Source organism: Ostrea edulis, chromosome 3 (genome assembly GCF_947568905.1).
Source record: "Ostrea edulis chromosome 3, xbOstEdul1.1, whole genome shotgun sequence".
Classification (NCBI taxonomy): Eukaryota; Metazoa; Mollusca; class Bivalvia; order Ostreida; family Ostreidae; genus Ostrea; species Ostrea edulis.
The window spans coordinates 61,153,247-61,172,706 of NC_079166.1; the positions used below are offsets into that span (position 1 = coordinate 61,153,247).

Below are 19,460 nucleotides of genomic sequence, written 5' to 3' on the forward strand. Positions count from 1 at the left end.
TAAGAATGTAAACCGCACACCTTGACTACCGAGGTAAACAGAAAATTTAAAATGAAACACACTAACGACGAGGATGAATAATGAGCCAAACTAATTCACATGCTTACCGTATACCATACAATTGAATAATTCACTTTAAAACCAATTGACATTCACGTCAGTTTATGTTTTTATGAATTATACATGTACATGTAACTTCCTGTTTTAAAACTGACTTTGATATCGTTTAATATGGACCTACTTAGGATTATCCAATTGTCATGCATCACTAACTAATTATATGTGCTAGTATTAAAATGAACATGATGAAATGGAAAATCTACAGTGTATGTTTTATAACAAGTCATTTGTTTTTATATATGCCTAAAATAGTTTGAAGAAAAAACCGATTTAAGCCAAATACATGTAATGGCAACTGCTAGTTTATTTTTCAAGGAACCGTGTGTTCAATGAGATTTATGTATGTGGGTGGTATATTATTTAACGTCCCACTTGAGAATTTTATTTTACTCCTATGGAGAAGTCATTATTGCCGGAGATGGGCTGCAAAATTTAGGCCTATGCTCGGCGCTTATAGCATTTGAGCAGGGGGGATCTTTATCGTGACACGGGGCCTCGATTTTTGCTGTCTCCTTCGAAGGACCATACACCCCATTTAGTCACCTCTTACGACAAGCAAGGGGTGTTGAGGACCTATTCTAACCCGAGGATATATATATATATATATAGAGAGAGAGAGAGATGCACACTGTGCCTAGTATCACGTGTAGTTTTGAGAGAATGAATTTGATCAAAGAGTGTAAAGGAAATAGAATATTTTTTTAAGTGAGAGATATACTGTAGTAACTGGTATGGAAAAGTCTGTCAGTGCTCTGTTGTTTGAATAACTTATTACACAGTTAATAACACAATTAAGAACAGTTTACAGCGCAGCTGTTTATAATCACATGGTTGTGGACACGTTTTATGGACTTCATTTATAGACTTATAATGGTGCAGCCGTGAGTTGTTGTCATCAAATAAACATAAAACACTATATTGATAAAATTGACTTACATTTATCATCATTTTCTTCACACAGTATGTGTCTCCTAAATGTCACGAACCATTTCCAGCATCATGCACACTTTTTTAAAGGGGGATATTGCACATCATTTGCGGAGCTCACTGAAACGAGGTCTTTCGGCCAAGGGCCGCAACTCTAGCTTATTCAGCGGCTCATTACACCTTGAATTGAGTTGAATTATCAAATCAGCACGAAATGATTTAATCATGAGAGATATGATGATATACAAGTGTATATTGAGTACAAATGTCAAAAACATAAAAAAAAAATATGCAATTTTGGAGAGAGAAAAAACCATGATTTAAAAAAAAGAAGTTAAATTCAATAAATAACGCAAAATATGCACTAGCGGATTTGAACTCGAGATCTGGGGTCCAGTGATACGATACCTTATCCACTGGGCTACGTAGATATACAACAAATAGATCGATACAAGTAATTTCACAAAACATTTGAATCGCTGTCTTGCGACATGGTGTCATAAAGTGTATAAGTCTTGATGTTCGCTTCTAATTCTGTTTTTCTTCAGCTGTTCACTTTGTAAATGACACTAAAAGATTCACTTAATTATTGTACATTTTACCTGTTAATTAATATCTCACATGACATATTGTAATACCTGTAGGAGAGGAACTAGTAAGTTGTCGGAACTTGTTCCCCTAAAGTTTACATAACTATTTTCCTCTGGTACTGGGCAGGTCTACAATAATCCAGTGTGTGACACTGAACATTGCATTCCTGGAAACATGTTAACATTATTGTATATATCTTCAACATTTACTAGAATTAAGTTCTGATTGATGAAAGGTGAAGATAACTAACAGTGATCAATCTCATAACTCCTATAAGCAATACAAATTAGAGAGGTGGGCAAACACGGACCCCTGGATATACCTGAGGTGGGATCATGTGCCTAGGAGGAGTAAGTATCCCCTGTCGACCGGTCACACCCGCTGTGAGACATATCTTGATCAGGTAAACGGAGTTATATGTAGTCAAAATCAGTGTGCCAAGAACGGCCTATGAAACACGTCAGACAGCATTTGACCCAATGATAGGTTGTACTGGCAAAATAGAGCGTTATAAAGACCACAGAATTTGAATTAGATTGATCAGAATAAGGGAATATGAATTGACTCTGCATCGTAGATATTGACCTTGAACAAAAAATCATTTTGTCAATATCTTTAGATATTCTTATCTGATTCACTTCACGTGACCTACATGTATTGGAATTTGTCCACATCTACAGGTAGTTGCACATTTTTAATTTCTTCTTGGTAACTACTTAACTAATTTTTTCCGGATTTGGTGTATAAATCGTTTTTAAGATTAGGAATCTGTGCACTTTATGTGCCACACGGGCAAGACAAAAGACTAATTTTCGAAATATATTCTCTAGTTCCTCACATGTGAGAGAGATAAATGAAAGCATGCAATGTAGTTATGCAGAACAGGACGTCGGGCAACGTCTCTGTGTGAAAAATTATCGACGCAATTGGTTTGCGCTTGATGGGAAGAAAACAAATACATTGCTAATTAAACAGTAAGCTTTTGAATTAGAAACCTTTTAAAATATTCCTCCTAAACATACAGGCCGTGGTTATTACTAACATTGTTCTCTGTAGAATGTAAGTTTTCAGTCAGAAGCGTATACTGAAAGGAAATAGTTATCAAGTTTTCAGCAACATGATTGATATGCATGTAAATTTGAAAATAAAAGAGGCCCAAACAGAGGTCCTTGAGGTACACCTCCATCCCTGTTAATGCATTTACTAGCTGTTGATATATTTTCGTACATTGCTTTTTGTGACCGAATGTTAAAGAAATCCTACGTATATGCTTTTAAACGTTTCATATTGCAACCTTTGCGTTCAACGTGGTTAAATGCCATGGTCACCAGACAATGGTTAATCATGCTTTACCTTCACCTGCATATATGCTGGACAATGTCGTGATGCGCTTCTAATATCATTACTGTAAACTATGGGATGACCGGATAAATAAAACTGGCATTGTGGAAATCATTCTGAAAATATTTATATTTCATGCTTGAAATTGATGCTTTCCATTTTGCCAACACAGCTCAAGTGTGAAACAGGCTTATGTGTGACTGTTTAGATAGAGACCAGCACAATTTTGTTAAAGAGCTGGAACATATTTATTTTCCCTTAGTCGGGAACATTATTTTTCACGAAATGGTTTATGAAATAGCAAGTATAAAGCTGTTGACATGGTATTTATGGATGATTTTAAAATAGTGTGGTCTGGTGTCTTTGTTTACAGAAGGAGTATAGATAAGATATCAGTAAGTAAACTTTCTCTAAGTAATGGACTGTTTTCGTTTGCCCTCTATGACAGAGTTGTGTCTGTTATTGAAAGACAAAACGTTCATAATGCAAAGAATTGTGCAGGTGGGTTGTTAAATGGAAGAGAAAGAGCGAGAGGGTTATCATTGCAATAAAACGTTAATTTCTTACATCTAAACCAGACAGATTGTATTATTATTACATGTATATTTATCATATGGTTTAGCTGATAATTTGTAAGTAATAAATTGTTTAATTCAATCCTGGTAGAAATTTGAATTTAAGTCGAACATTCTTGTTCTGATTGTAACTGTAAGGGAGTACCATTGCAGGTTCGTACGTAGCAAAACATTGTTTATGGCAAGTACGTATGTAATGATTGTAAACAAAAGGTCATTTGGTCAAGGTAAACTAAGGCCACCATTTAAAGGGATTGATTTCCCCCGAAACGCATTTCACATTTAACGATCAAAATATCATTAGTCAGCCCGCGTGTCTAATGTGTTGAGAAGGTTTCACAAAAAATAAGGTTATACTTTAATGACAGAAGCCCAATATAGTGAGTTTATTACATGCATTTGTTGTGTAAACCAAAATTGAAGTGTGTTATTGTTTGCGGAGTTTTTAAAAGATATGGTTACTGATCTAAGTTTATGATATGTATCGCATTTCAAGGATTCTTTAAAGTACAATGTGCCATTTAGAAGATTAGTGTCTGCTAAATCACGATGCTTTAAATTACAAAATTAATATTTCACTAGTTTATTTGTAAACAGAAACAAGCTCTAGGCTTCTTTACATAACACAGAGTTAAAGCTAAAGTATAGCTCTTATCCTTGTATTAGGAAGGTCCAAATTTTAATTGTCAGCTTTAAATCAATTATATATGTGTTTAATGTTCAACATCAAAACGAAAAATATTTATTTTTAAAAACGTGAACCAGTCCTTTAAAACATTAATTGTCTCTTCTTAGCCGCCCATATATGTAGCTCTGCTAAAGAAAAATCATTCAGAAGTTCGTATTTCACACACAGAATGCTTATGACCACTTGAGTATCACAACCTTGAAATTAGGGCACATGATTAAGGTCTAATTAAAGTATATATAATTTTTATCCACAATCTAGAATTTGAATAATATACATGTACAATCAATTAATCAATCCTAAAATTTGCAATGAAGAAGCATCAAAGGTTCTTACTTTTTAATCATGTTTAAGCTAAGTTTAGGTAAGGCTCAAGAGTAAACGAAGTTAAAAATGTTTTTCAAACCATATTCAAGTAGTTGGAGAGTCATAGCAGGTTCATATTTAGCGCAAAGATAACTATACCAAGGCATTTTTAGGAAGTGTTCACCAGTAAAATATTCAAAATCATTTTCTTACACATAACTAACTATGCAGGCTTATAGTTGGTGGTCTCATGGTCATGTGATATGTAGTAACTTAATCAAAGGTCATTTGACTTAAGGTCAAGCTCACTATTTTTTTAAGAAGAAGTTCTTGTTCAAGCCATAGCTCCCCAAATGCCCATTGTCGGTAATACATGTATTACGCGTCCTGTCCATAAAGTTTTATGACATGCAGTCCATTTGCTAGATGTAGTGTTTTGGGGATTTTATACTGACCTTTTCAAAATCAAGTTCATTTGGCAAAAGTCAACGGCGTTGCCACAAAGTATTTTTTTTAATTTCTTGTCCGGACCGTTACTTTATAGCGGATAGCAGTACGTTGTAGTTTGAATGTTTTGTTTTGTGGGGTTTTGTTTTTATTATTTTGTTTTGTTCTTTCCCCCTCATTTTCAAAAAGATTTTATCACAGGCACTTGTTTCTGTAAAACACTTACGACTTCTTTATACTAATAACGTGATATTATTAGTATACAGGGGTCGTAAGTGTTTTATAGAAACAAGTGCCTTTGGATTTTATTCATTATCACTTGGATATGACCAGACAGCGAGCACAATATCAACATGTATTTCAAGAACTTGCACTCCATTGTGGCCCATACTCTGGTATGAACAGCCTAGCTGAAATAATGTAGCCCTCTCCGATGGTTTTTATTCTGACGTTTTTGGGGGAGGTCTACTATTCTATAAGGATCTTCGTAATGGTGCTAGATATTTTTATGAATAACACTGCTGTTCTTCTTTTTTTTAACTTGATATCAAAATTAAACCTTTTCAATACCGAAGAAATCGCTTTCTCCTCCGTACTCGTCCATAGATATAAACACTACCTTATATGGGCATATGCAAACAACTTGGACAACCGGAAGTTAAAACTTCAGTATATCGAGAAATTGGAATATATCTAAATTGTTAAAAACGGTAGAATAGAGCCTCACAAATCGTTAGTTGCAGGTTATAACTTTATATATTGACTAAGAAACATAGAATTCAATATCGTTTTATTTACGTAAAGAGAGCCAGCAAATGTTTAGAATCATGATAGAAAATGTTGTGGGAGTTAATCACTTCAGCATCTGCACCATTACGGAGATCCTAAGGAGTTGTAGCCCCCCCCCCCCCCCCCCCCCCCCAATAAAATCGGAGAGGGCTAGCTACAGCCCAACTCACGTATATTTCTTAAATTGCCGAATGTGAAGTCTTTCTCCTTTGGTTCAACAGTTATAGGGAAGTTTTACAGGTTCAGACAGAATGACAGGACAAAAACTCTTGGATTTCAGGAGCACATCAATCACAGAAAAGGTTGGCTTGTTTGGTTTTTTTATGTGTGTGTTTTTTTTTATTTATTTATCATTTGGCGGGTGGGGTTGGGTCAGTTTTCTGTGGGGTTGTTCTTTGGGTTTTCTTTTTTTTTTTGTTCAGGCGGGGTTTTTTTTCTTAAGTTTAAACACAGATTTTAGAACTTTTAATTTTCCTATTTATCCCGTATAGGTTATTTGAGATTGTAAAAATATTATTATAGTTCAATATATAAGAGTGATATATTTTAAAAACAATTCATAGGTCACTGACCCAAAGTACAATCATTAATACATGCTAACAAAACTGAGTACAAACCTACTTAATAAAGTATAGTATGCATGGGATCTGCTTTAAATATAATATTAATAGAATAGAGAATGACAATTCGAACCAACTACTAATTAATGTCTACAACCACTGCATGGATTCCACAAGACAAAATTTGCTAAGTACTACGGTTTTCTGTCAATCTTCAGGTGAACGACTCTAGACCCTTGAGCTTTTTGTTCTATTATAGAAAGCAAATCGAAACGGGTAACAACGAAATCATGTTATTGCCCGTCAGCCGCTAAATGTTACGAGAGTTTTGTGACCCCCCGATGGGATGTATTGAATTTCGCGTGTAAACATCCACATCAAATCATAACCCTGAAACTTGTTTTTAGTGTCAGCGAGACGATCGTTTTGTGAAATTCTATTTAAAGGTTTTGAAAAGGCCGAAGACTATCAATATATTCAGGGGAAACCACCCTGGGTCCCCGAGAGAGAGAGAGAGAGAGAGAGAGAGAGAGAGAGAGAGAGGGAGGGTCGTAGTAGCTCAATTGTTAGAGCATTCGATTCGTTACCGGGAGGTCATGAGTTCGAGCCCTCTTGTACAATAGCCACGTCACACCTGAGAGTGACTTGCGGTTATGAATTTTACAACGGAGGTCCTGGTAGGACTTGGCAATGCTTCTATCTTCAATAAACTACATAATTGTTTGAATTACATAACGAACTTCATATTTTAAAAACACATTCTCGTAATGATCCGGGTTAGAATAGGTCATCAGTACCTCTTGCTTGTCATACGAGGCAACAAAATGGGGACAGTCCTTCGGATGAGACTGCAAAAACTGATACCTCGTGTCATTGCAGGTGTGGCAAGATAAAGACCCCTCCCTGCTCAATGCACCGAATATAGGCCTAAATTTTTCAGCCCTTCACCGGCAATGGTGACGTCTCAATATGAGTGAAAAGTTCTCGAGAGGGACGTTAAACAATATACAACCAATCAATCAATCAATCAATCGTAAAACACGTCAGCTCAGTCGAACTCACTACTTGCAGTGCCATTTTACATATACATGTATCAGTCGTTTGTTATAAAATTTCCACGAAATATGCATACATGTGTAGTTCTATAGACAAGATGCAATATACTTATGACACGACAGTAGAGTGATATTACGATAGCATATGTCCCGTGTGTGTGCATTCACCTTTAAGATTCCCATTGTGGCCTAAAATAATCATTGAAAGTAGAGACATGACAAGTTATAATTTGAATTCAAAGACAAACAATGCATGCAAGATACCGCGCCTCGGCCCCTACAGATGCTCACACCAGTGATATTCTTTTATTTATGAAGAGGGTCAGCTTCTACTGAATGTGTGTACAGCATCCTATCTTTTGCTTACCTGTTTGGGTTATGTTGTGTTCATAGATTTTTCTTCTTCTTCTCCTCATTTTTACATCAGTAATGGACATTTACGTTTTTATATATAGAATTCAAGGACATGTATATTTAATGCATAACTATGACGCATAGGTTCTTGTCATTTTTAAATATTCAATAAAAATAATGTCTTTCTGTAAACAAACTAGTCACCAATAGTTTGTTTACAGACATATTTTTTTAAAGCTATAAGATTGGCATTTATCCAGGGACACGTGCGATAACTCGCCTAAACAGCTCTGGGGACTACGACCAAATACGAGGTTTGTCGATGATGTAATATGCGTAAATGTGAGGTGATTAAACATGATAATTTGCATATTATTAATAGATTATCACGTTTTCCAATACTGTTAATCACCTCACAGATATACCCAACAAATTAGACAGTGATTTCTTTACATTTGAAATAAAAATGAAAATATAAAATCAGCATTCAAAATGTTGCCTAATTATATAGAATTGAATTACACATTCCATGTTAATTTCCATAGTCCCTGTCCACTGTCATTTTCATGAACTGAGAAATTTACATCCAGTTGTATTACATACTATGAAACTAAAATTCGTGACCGGCACGATATATACTAATTCGGCTTATTTATTCGTGGCCACAATATACAGATTCGACTTATTACCGGTAATTCGTGACCACTATAAACTAATTCGACTTATTAATTCGTGGCCACGGACTACTAGTACATTGGTTGTTTTTTGTTGTTGTTTTTTTTATCTCGCGTTATTTGACCCAAATAGTGAGCTTTCATGTAACACAATGGAGCTTCGAAAACAGTGATCTGCACAGAAACTGAATTCTACAGCCACATTATCAAGCAGTGTTATAGGGGAAAGTTTCAATGCGCATCATGGTCGCTAAAAAATTAACATGGTCTAACAATTCGGTGAAATCCGGGTCCCATTCCTTTATAATAGAGACAGCGTTAAGGATCAGATCAAACAGAGAAACAGATAGAAGTTAAATATTTATTTAAGATATACTTTACATATATCTGGTTCTCTTAGCCTCCACCATTTGTTATCTCTCATTGTGTTCTTAATAAATGTACACTGTATAAGTATTAACAACATTCCAGTATTCCAGTGGCGTAGCTTCCATTGAGGCAACCGAGGCAGCTGCCTCGGTAAAAAAAAAAAAAACCTTTTACGTTGTTAAAATGTCGATAGCTTCTGGGGGGCGCAGCCCCCCAGACCCCCTGCCTCGGTAATATTCGAACCCAAGCTACGCCTATACGCTGTGGCAGGTGCTGAGATAGTGCTACTCGATACTGGTTCATCAGTAGTGTAACGGGCCGCGTAAAGTGCTAGCAAACGACCCTGAACTCAGAAGGAGAGAAATCAACATATAATGGTATGGTTCGGCGAAAGGGACATCAATGAATTAAAACCTCAATTCCTTGCCAAGGGCATAGCCAGGCGTACGTTTGTACGCACAAACGTCCACATCAATTTTGCAACAAGAGAGAGAGAGAGAGAGAGAGAGAGAGAGAGAGAGAGAGAGAGAGAGAGAGAGAGAAAGAAAGAGTGGAGGATTAGAAATATCAAAAGGTAGTGAAGGGCAATATTTATGACAATTATATTTGTCCTCTCTTGAATTGTTATTAACGGATTCAGTTTATATCCACTCCTACAGTTTTATAAAGTGTACGAAAAATGCGTTCAGGAGGGTCGAATATTCACATTAAAATCGTCTGAAATTTACCAGCTTTCGGGGGCTTTGCCCTGGACCCATTGGGGGCCTTAAGGTGGCCCCCTAACCCCTGCCTACTCGGGCGTCCACATCAAAAGTACCCTGGCTATGCCCCTGCTTGCCGACTGCCTGGAGACCTTGACCTTGGCTCTAATGACCTTGCAATCCTGCTTGGACTGGTGCATTTTAACATTACATGTAAGGGTTTCTTTATCTCATTCACATGGAAAGACATAGCAACATTTTTGTATTAGCATTATGCTAAAGAATGTTACTAATTTAAGGTTAAACAATATATACAAATGATAAGGAATCCTATAGTTGCGCTTACTCTCGAACAGCTGTCCAGGTGTAATGTCAATTTCATGTGTTTTAAACATAGAGACAACTCGGTATTACTGAAGGGTTCGCGAGAGGATGTGTAAACCATCAAGTCTCGTTTGCAAGTGTCGGATAGATTTCCGACAGAGTACTCCCGTGGGGATCCGGATTAGAATATGTCCTCGGTACCCCTTACTTGTTATAAGAGGCGACTAAATGGACGGTCATTTGGATGAGACCGTAAAAACTGAGACCCTATATCATAGCAGGTGTGGCAAGATAAAGACCCCTTTCTGCTCAAAAGACCGTAAGCGCCGAGCATGCGCCTAAATTTTGTAACCTTTCACCGGCAATGGTGACGTCTCAATACGAGTGAAAAATTCTCGAGCGGGATGTTAAACAATATACAACCGACCGACAGAGAAGATGTGGAAATAATCAAAGGCGAATAAGTGTAAAAAAAAAACAAAAAAAAAAAAAAAAAAAAAAAAAAAAAACTTGTGACAGATGCATGCATGAATGTTAAAATTCTGGAAATAACTAGTCTTTTACTCAAATCCAGACATGTCGGTCGAAGCGTAAACGGTCACAGGTTCCAGTATTTACACATTTTCCAGACTACATCATGAAGGTTTGTGAAGAGAAGTGAGTGTTGGCTATGCATGTCCACTTTTCTAAAGAGAATTGATGAGGTATCTTACAAAGTGAAAGATTTGTGATCCACCACATGTTTGTGACAAATGTGATGGATCACAAAGCCTCGACTTGAGAAGATTATGAAACTGTTGTTAGTTGTTGTTACGTGTACTTTGATTTATAAATACATTTACCTGGGATTAATAAGATCCGTATAAAAATAGGGAAAGAACAAAGTATTTCCCTGCTAATTACACACAACATAAACATTCAATTTACAAAAGAGAGCGAAAGGGGCGGTACAAAGCGCTGCTTGAGAGCACGTGTTCTCTGATTGGCTGAAAACTGACGCTTCTCGGGTACATGCATTTTGTGATTGGCTGAAAATTGAGGTTCTTTGATTTGGATCTACGTAACAAGAATACATAACAAACTTCAAGTGTATTAGACGACGTTACCTTAATTACGTATTCTACCAAAAATATTCAGAAAATGCTATATATATTGCCTCTGCTTTTCGGTCAAGCCAAAACTTTGAAACTAAGCAATTTCTATTTTTCACATAATCCACATCAATCATCAAAGTATTTATGATTATCTACACGCTGAGTACAAGCATATTCACTGTGATACATAAGGCACATGTACTTAAGAATCATTTAATACAAATATTTCGCTAGATTTTGAAAATGCGTCTAAAAATCTAAATTAAAATCTAAAATAAAAAACAAAACAAAAGCAAAACTTGAGGGGGAAAAACAAGGGAGAAAAAACACCCACGAATGCCATGCAGTTTGAAGTCACACAAAGACGTATTTCTAAATGTTGAGGGAAAATATACACAAATATTGATTAATGAATATTGTGCATATTCTGGAAACCTTGCACTGTACAAATGATTTGATTGATTGTATGTATGTTGCTCGAGAATTGTTCACTTCATTTTTCACTTCATGGTGACCATTACCGGTGAAAGGCTGTAAAATTTAAGCCTATGCTCGGCGCTTACGGCCTTTGAGCAGGGAGGGATCTTTATCGTGCCACACCTGCTGTGACACGGGACCTCGGTTTTTGCGGTCTCATCCGAAGGACCGTCCCATTTAGTCGCCTTTTACGACAAGCAAGGGGTACTGAGGACCTATTCTAACCCGGATCCCCACGGGATACAAATGATTTAAATACTGACAAACACGCAGTACAATTTATTACTATCGTAACGGTTATTTAAAAAAAAAAAAAAAAAAAAAAAAAGAAGAAAAAGTGGTAGCATCTGTCAAATCAATAATTTTAAATTAAGTGTGGAAATAATCATTACCCATGTACAAATGACTGATGTTATATAAATGTTGTGAAAAGGAAATCGCTCAGCCATGGATCTAGAATTATGCGTGCGGTGCATGTTCTGTTGTTTAGGATGCAGACATTATATAGTCATTAATCATCTCTCCTTTGAAAAGAAATGCCCAAGTTTCTTTCTTTTTTTTTAATTTTAAATACGTTTAGAAATAATATTCTTATTCATCTACATTTCGGAATAACTGGTGCAGTTTAGAAAGAAAAAGATTCCTTTTTTTTATTTTGTGTAATTGCAATTGATCACTACTAAATATCCCATTAATAATTTGCCAAGCTAAATTACAGAACTTTGAATATGAAGCAAATATCATACCTCATGATTTGGATCTTCCTTCAGTCCAGAATGCACATATTCCCAATGGCTGACCTTCGTAAATTTGAGGGGATTTCCCGATTTAAACTGTATTATATACTATCTAATTCACGTCTCTCTCATACTCGCGGAAGAAATATTAGGAAGTTTATGTAACGATTGCTTTAGAGGCTGTCAATATAAATAGCAGAACTTGTGAACTTTCTTTGATGTTGTGGTTTATTGTGTAACGTTTGGCTTTATCTAACCTTTCTTTATTTTTTACGTATCAATTTTGTCCGAAAAACACTTTAAACGCTCAACTCTGACCTTTGAAATCTTGTGTTCTCACTTTTACTCCCTCCATTCAATTCTTAAAATAATTATGCTATCCAGGTTTTATTAATTATCCACTTAGGGAGAGGGGGGGGGGGGGTCAATTGCACTAGACAAGTGTAATTTTCTATGTTAAAAACTGGAGATGTAAATGAAAATAAATTTCAAAAACATGTAATCGTACTTTGATTAATTAAAATTCGAATTGTATTTCAAGTACATTGACATTGGTACATCATTTATGTACTTGTACCCATGTACCTCTGTCATTCATATTGCGTCGTGCATCCTTTTCAAAATTTAAATGAGTACTCGAGATATATACATGTATATAAGAGCAGGAAAATATTCAATTCCAAAATATATTTAAATCACTATTCAAAATATTTGTATTCATCTAAGGATGGATGTTAAAATCCAAAAAGTGCTAGTGATGTGAATATATTTTGGAATACCAACTCTCTCTCTCTCTCTCTCTCTCTCTCTCTCTCTCTCTCTCTCAATTCAAAGTCTTGATGTTTTAAAACAATAATTGACATCTTCGTAATCAATATGATGCTTAAGTTGCACTTCTCTTGTACATACATGCATATAGTTAAATAACCGTATAGACCTCAAGAAATATCAATAACTGCATATCATTAAGGTAATTTATATTGAAACTAGCGATAAAGTTAAATAGTTCTCTAGAACTAGACTTGATATACATGTACTATCATTCCACCGTCACAAGTTAGACATAGTCATTTCGATCTTTAAGTAACACTGGGACATTTAATTAGTGTATCAATCAAAGACGATAGCAAGATGACATTGATCAATAGAGGCAGAATGGAGTGGAAATCTGGTGTTAAGTCAACAAAAATGGGAAACGAAAGCTTAAAACATGCGATAAAACCACGCAATTTTCGTCTAACATGCCTACAAAACTATCAGCGGATTTATTTATATCACAAAAGAATTTACTTCAATTTCAAACTGGTAGCATCTGCAATGGCTGTAAACTTTTTTATTAGCTTACCTGAGCTTTTCTGAATATATTTTGTCCAACATCCGTCTGTCCGTAAAGTCTTAATAGCATTTTAGACTTCATTTCTAGAACCACAGATCCAATTTTAACCAAACTTGTCAAATAGCATTTTTGGGTAATAATTGATGTACAATTATTAAAATAAAGGGTCATATCCTTTGAAATTTATGTTAAATGGAGATTCAAAATTGTTCAAATCATGGTCCCCGGGGGTAGGAAGGGAACACAATGAAAGGCGAAGACAACGAACAGTGATCAATCTCATAATTCAAACAGTCTAACAATCGGTATGAAACACATCAGACAGCATCCGACCCAATGATACGTTGTATTGACGAACTAGATTGTTACAACAACCATAGAATTTGCGAATGTGGTCAAAGTATCCCATGGGGATGTATAGGAAATATCTAATAATTTTTCAAGAACAGCAAGCTATAATTTGTAATATCAATATACAAGCATCCTCAGGTAGTGTAGATTCAAGTTTGTTCAAATCATGACCCCGGGGTAGGGTGGGGCCACAAGACGAGAACAAAATTGTATCTGGGAATATATTGAGGGAATCTTTTTCATGATTATTTATATTAATATGCAAGTGTCATCAGATAGTGCAGATGCCATTTTATTCAAAGCATGACACCCCCACCCACCTCGTGGGTGATAGGATGGGGCCTCAATAGGGGAGCAAAATTTGACATTGGGACATATATACATAATCTCTGGAACTTTTCTTATCTAAATCCTCTGACAATGTTTAGTCGATATAGTTTTAATGATGTGGAAGCATTCTAATTAATGCATATTTATATTTGACTAGGGTTAGGTTTCAATAGGGATTTAGACTTTTACATGAGGATATGAAGGAAATTTGAGAGAAAATTCTTTTCAAAAGCAGCAGGGCCACACTAAACGGTACCATGTCAATATGCAAACGTTCCAAAGTTGTGTGAATAAATCTTATTCCATGGACACGTGGGTAAATTGTAGCTAAAATTAGGTGTCAAATTTTACATAATACATGCATATATAGAGGGGATCTTCACAATTTCTATTCAAAAGTCATCTTTTGATTGATTGGCTGTATCTTGTTTAACGCTTCTCTCGAGAATTTTTCACTTTTCACTTATATGGAGATATCACCAAGACCGGTGAAGGGCCTACTATGCTCGGCACTTACGGCCATTGAGCAGTGATGGTTCTTTAGCGTGCCACACCTACAGTGACACGGTACATCCGTTTTTAAGGTCATCTCCGAGGACCCGTGACATTCACGCCTGATAACGAAGGTTTGGCGATGGAACGCCCCTAACTGATTTAACGAGTTAGGTCTGTCACGGCCGGGATTCGAACCCCGGCCTTAATTCCGCATGCGGGGCAAACGCTCTAACCTCTAGACCACCGCGGCGGTTTCATCTTTTGAACATTAGTCATATTTATATTGAAGTACGCCCATGTTGTGTGGATTTAAGTTTTGTAATCATCGTAACACCATGGGACTAGGTTGGGATCACAATATGGGGTCAAAATTTGTCATGGGATTAATAAAAATTTTCCGCGTTTCGAAGTATAGCGGAAAAATATTGTATAAACGGGTTTTTACAAGTTATGTGATGTACATTGTATCTTATTCGTGGGCTGATAATTTTCAGCCAATGAAAATGCTTGCGATGCATAGTGTTCGATTGTGTGTCTCAGGCGGTCATTCTCTAGCCGCCTTTCGAGCTGTGAACTCAAGTTTTTCTTATTTTCAATATAATGAAAATGTGCTGAAATAGGATTTTGCAGTAATAAAGGATGCCCAGTTTTCAGAATTTTTTGGTCCCAAAATTCAAGGGGTTTCATCTCTGTTTTTCCCCTGGGCTTCGTATAGTACATAATCTTTTTTTCCATAGAATATTGGAGAATAATTATGTGAAGATGAATCTTGCACAATGTATAGACACTGTTATGTTTGATGAATATGCATTATAAGTGGATGTCAAATATTAATAAATAGTCGGCGTCTTATAACTACGGCGGGCTGTCGGCAAAATATTTTAATTTTGTTTTTGTCATCAGATATGGAAATATAGTGGATACCGAAATTTTGGCAGTTTTCACCCGTCCCTAAGACCCCGATGATGCAGGAGCCCTGCAGTTTACAGTTTATGTTATCGTTGTCCCAAAATGCTTCATACCAATTTTTTTTTTAAATGCAGTGGAAGTTATCATGAAGATGTTAAAAATTTCCAATTGCTAACACATTTAATCACCGACCAATTTAACCACCTGATGCCAAATCCCCAATTCTTTGGATAATGCAATCTACAGTTATACGTTATTGTAGCCTAGTCATTCTAATTTGCCTAATCATTCTAAATATCCATTAATTTCAATAGCATCAAGGTGCTTTTTAAATGTTTTACACATAAACATAAACACTATATACCAAGTTTGACCCAGCCCTGGGGTCGGAACCTCTACCTCAGAGATCACAAAATTTACAAATTTGGTAGAGACTGTCCTGCTCTACTTCACTATGCATTTAATGTTTCTTAGAGATGTGCGGTTGTAGAGAGAGAGAGAGAGAAAATTGAAATTTTGACAGTTTTGCCCCGTCCCTAAGGCCCCGGAGATGCAGAAGCCATGTAATTTACAATTTATGTCCCCCTTGTCCAATAGGTACTCCATACCAAGTTTGAATGGAATTGGAATGATCTAGTTTGCCCATATAACTTATCATTGGGTCAAATGCTGTCTGACATGTTTCATATACCGATTGTTAGGCCGTTCTTTGCACACTGATTTTGACTGTGGATAACTCCGTTTACCTGATCAAGATAGAGGGCTCACGGCGGGTGTGACCAGTCGACAGGGGATGCTTACTACTCCTAGGCACCTGATCCCACTTCTGGTGTGTCCAGGGGTCCGTGTTTGACCAACTCTTTATTTTGCATTCATTGTGGGATTTATGAGATTGATCGTTGTTCGTTATCTTCGCCTTTCATTGTACAATGTAGTTATTAAGAAGTTAAAAATGTTCAATTGTTTAACGGATGACGACGGACGCTGACCATTTGCAATAGGTCACCTGAGTTTACTCAGTTGACCTAAAATTCGAAAGATTTAGATTTGCCTCCACACATTATTAGTTGAATAGTTGATAAGTACGATTTAGATTATGCTATACAAACATTCTCACATAAATTGGGAAGAGGTTCGACACGCAATTAAGTTTTCTTACTTTATTCTTTGTTTTCTAGTTATAAAATTAGAAGTGTATAGGAAAAAATATTTCAATATTTGAACAGGATTGTGGATCATAGAGATGGAAATATGACATTTGATATTGCTGTTCATCATTTCTTTTTTAACACACTTTGCTAGAATATCGTTAGATTGTTAGGCCGTTATTGGCTATTATCTTGATCTGGTAAACGGAGTTATTCATAGTCAAAATTAATGTGCCAAGAACGGCCTAACAATCGGTATGAAACAAGTCAGACAGCGTTTGACCCAATGATACATTGCATCTGCAAACGAGATTGTTATAACGACCATATAATTTGTGAAATGCTGACTTTAAACGAGATCCGAATGCGAACATTCCTAAATTGTGTAGATTCAACTTCTTAGCTCACTCTAAGCTGAGAGCTTCAGGGAGTTTTCTGATCATCTTTTGTCGGGCGTCTGTCAGTAAACATAACATTTTCTAATTCTTTTCCAGAACCACAGGGTCATTTACAACTTGACATAAAGTATCCTTGGGTAAAGAGGTAATCTATATAAATCGTTCAAATGAAGGGTCACACCTTTTTTTCAAAGGGAGATAATTCAAAAGTTTAAAAAATTACAACCACTGGGGCAGATAATTTGAAGAGGTCCTCGGTAGTAGATTGGGGCCACAATAGTGGATTAGATTTTTAGACAGGAATATGTAGGAAAAATCGTTAAAAATCTTCTCCAAAACCGCAAAGCCAGTTTTAAAATTCACACAAATTATTCAGGTGTGTTCAAATGAAGAGCCATGTCCCCTCTTTAACGGAGAGATTATCAATTAATGGCAATAAAACATTTTCGTCGCAACCACTGGGCCAAAAAAGTTGAAATCTTTTTGCAGTAGTGTAGATTAAAGTTTCTTGAAAGCATAGTCTCCGTAAGTAGGATGAGGCCAACAGAGAAAATCATAGTTTCACATGAGAATATGTAGGAGAGAATCTTCGGAACGGCATGTTCATGATTAGTTGTATTGATGTGCAAGCATCCCTAGGTTGTGCAAATTCAAGATTGTTCAAATTATGGCCCCCGGGAGTTGGATGGAGTTACAAAAGGGAATTAAAGTTTTGCATGGGAACAGCTTTAAAAATCTTCATCTCGATAACAAAAGTTCATGATTAGCCGTATTAATTAACACGGAAGTATCTTCCGGTCAATTCATGGGCCCTGAGAGTAGAGCGGGGCCACAATAGGAGACCAAAGTTTTATATTAGAATATATTGGAAATGAATTAAAAATAAATTCTTTTCAAGAGTAGAATGACCATTTAAATCAAATCATAGCATAATGCAAACGTTCTTAAGTTTTGTTGATTCAAATTTCTTTCATTCAAACCATTAACCATTTGGTTTTGTTTATTTTGTATATAATGTATGTCTACCGGAAAGAAATCCTTCAAATTAGACGTCTTCTGCAGAACAGCAGAAATGAGAAATCCCCATGTAGTGTGAATTCAAGTTTGGTTGTGTCTTGATTGAAAATAAAACCAAACTTTTCAAAATCAAAAACTGAAAACATCAACAGAGTCGATATGACTCAGGTGAGTGATGTGGCCCTTGGGCCTCTTGTTGTATGACGTCAAAATGGAAGTTTATTTTTCTTTGCATTTGTCTTTTTTATTTCATAAACATATAAAAAAAAAAAAACCCCAACATTTGCTTGAATAGTACATCTATGAAAGGTACCGGTATGTACGTGTAGTGAAAGGAATCCTATTTGCGGAAAGTAAAATTATTGGAAATTGTGCATTTTCATATTTTTTTCAAAAATCCATGATTTCAGGATTGCGAGCAATTTTCTAAAGGTACAACCGTTATCTAGAGCAAGTTCTCATTAAGAAACAATGCATCACCTGTTGTAAGCCCAAATCGTCACACGCTGTGTTTAGTCCTTTACGTAATCACGCCATTAAAAAAAAAAACCAGCACCGCAAAAAGGCTTATCAAAATTACACTTACATTACAACAACAAAACTCTACACTTGATACAGATGACTTTAATTCGACTTTGTGAACTCTGAGTTAATAGTCTGCTTGGTAATATTGTGGAAGCATGGTGCGCCATCTAGTGTCAAGTACGAAAATACGTGCATAGTCATTATATACGGACGTTTGAGAGCAGACATTCACTTGCACTACAAGGACACTGGAGTTCTTAATACACGGATTTAGAAATATGATATTGTTCATCCAGATGTATGCATGATTTTGAATGCATTCTTGTCATTTTGCAAGAACAATTTCTGTTCCTGGATTTAAAAAAGACAAGACATCCTACCCCAGTCGGCCGATTCTCATTTTATTTTGGGGATATATCGGTATCATACTCTAATGTCGTTTGCACTGTATGTACGTCTCGTTATAAAGATCCGTACTTTGTAAATGTTACAAGCATCGCCCGTAGAAACTCTAGTACTACTTACCTCGTTGTCGGAATTGTGATGTAGAATTAAAACCCGTGGTCCTTCTGTCATCTTTATTTTATTTTCCCACAAAATCTCGAGAGTTTGGGGGTTATTCCCCGACAAATTCTACTTACGTAGTCACGATGTCTCCACATGGTGTGCTGAACAGGCCTTTAAATAACATCTGTTTTATAAATAGCAGACTTCTTCAGAATGGTTCCAGGCCGCAGTCTGCATTTCTTATTTTCTCCTGGTACACTAGATTATAATTTCTGTTACTACACATCTCAGTTTTCATATAAATTGATAAGTGAT

At 36.1% G+C, this 19,460-nt stretch overlaps 1 protein-coding gene across 6 annotated transcripts in view; it reads right to left on the bottom strand.

Annotated features, from left to right (window-relative positions):
- Nucleotides 1-19,232, bottom strand: part of LOC125674859 (tumor necrosis factor alpha-induced protein 3-like) — a 50,176-nt gene extending 30,944 nt beyond the window's left edge. Inside the window, exon 1 of one of the 6 annotated variants that reach the window (XM_048912183.2) lies at nt 19,164-19,232. In XM_048912183.2, coding sequence (XP_048768140.1) covers nt 19,164-19,214 — 51 coding nt within the window. In that variant the 5' untranslated portion in view covers nt 19,215-19,232. Of the gene's footprint in view, nt 1-107; nt 206-1,056; nt 1,223-12,138; nt 12,288-19,163 lie in introns of those variants that run through there. The other 5 variants (XM_048912185.2, XM_056158424.1, XM_056158422.1 and 2 more) reach the window with 5 other exon arrangements.
- Between the last annotated feature and the right edge of the window lie 228 nt (nt 19,233-19,460).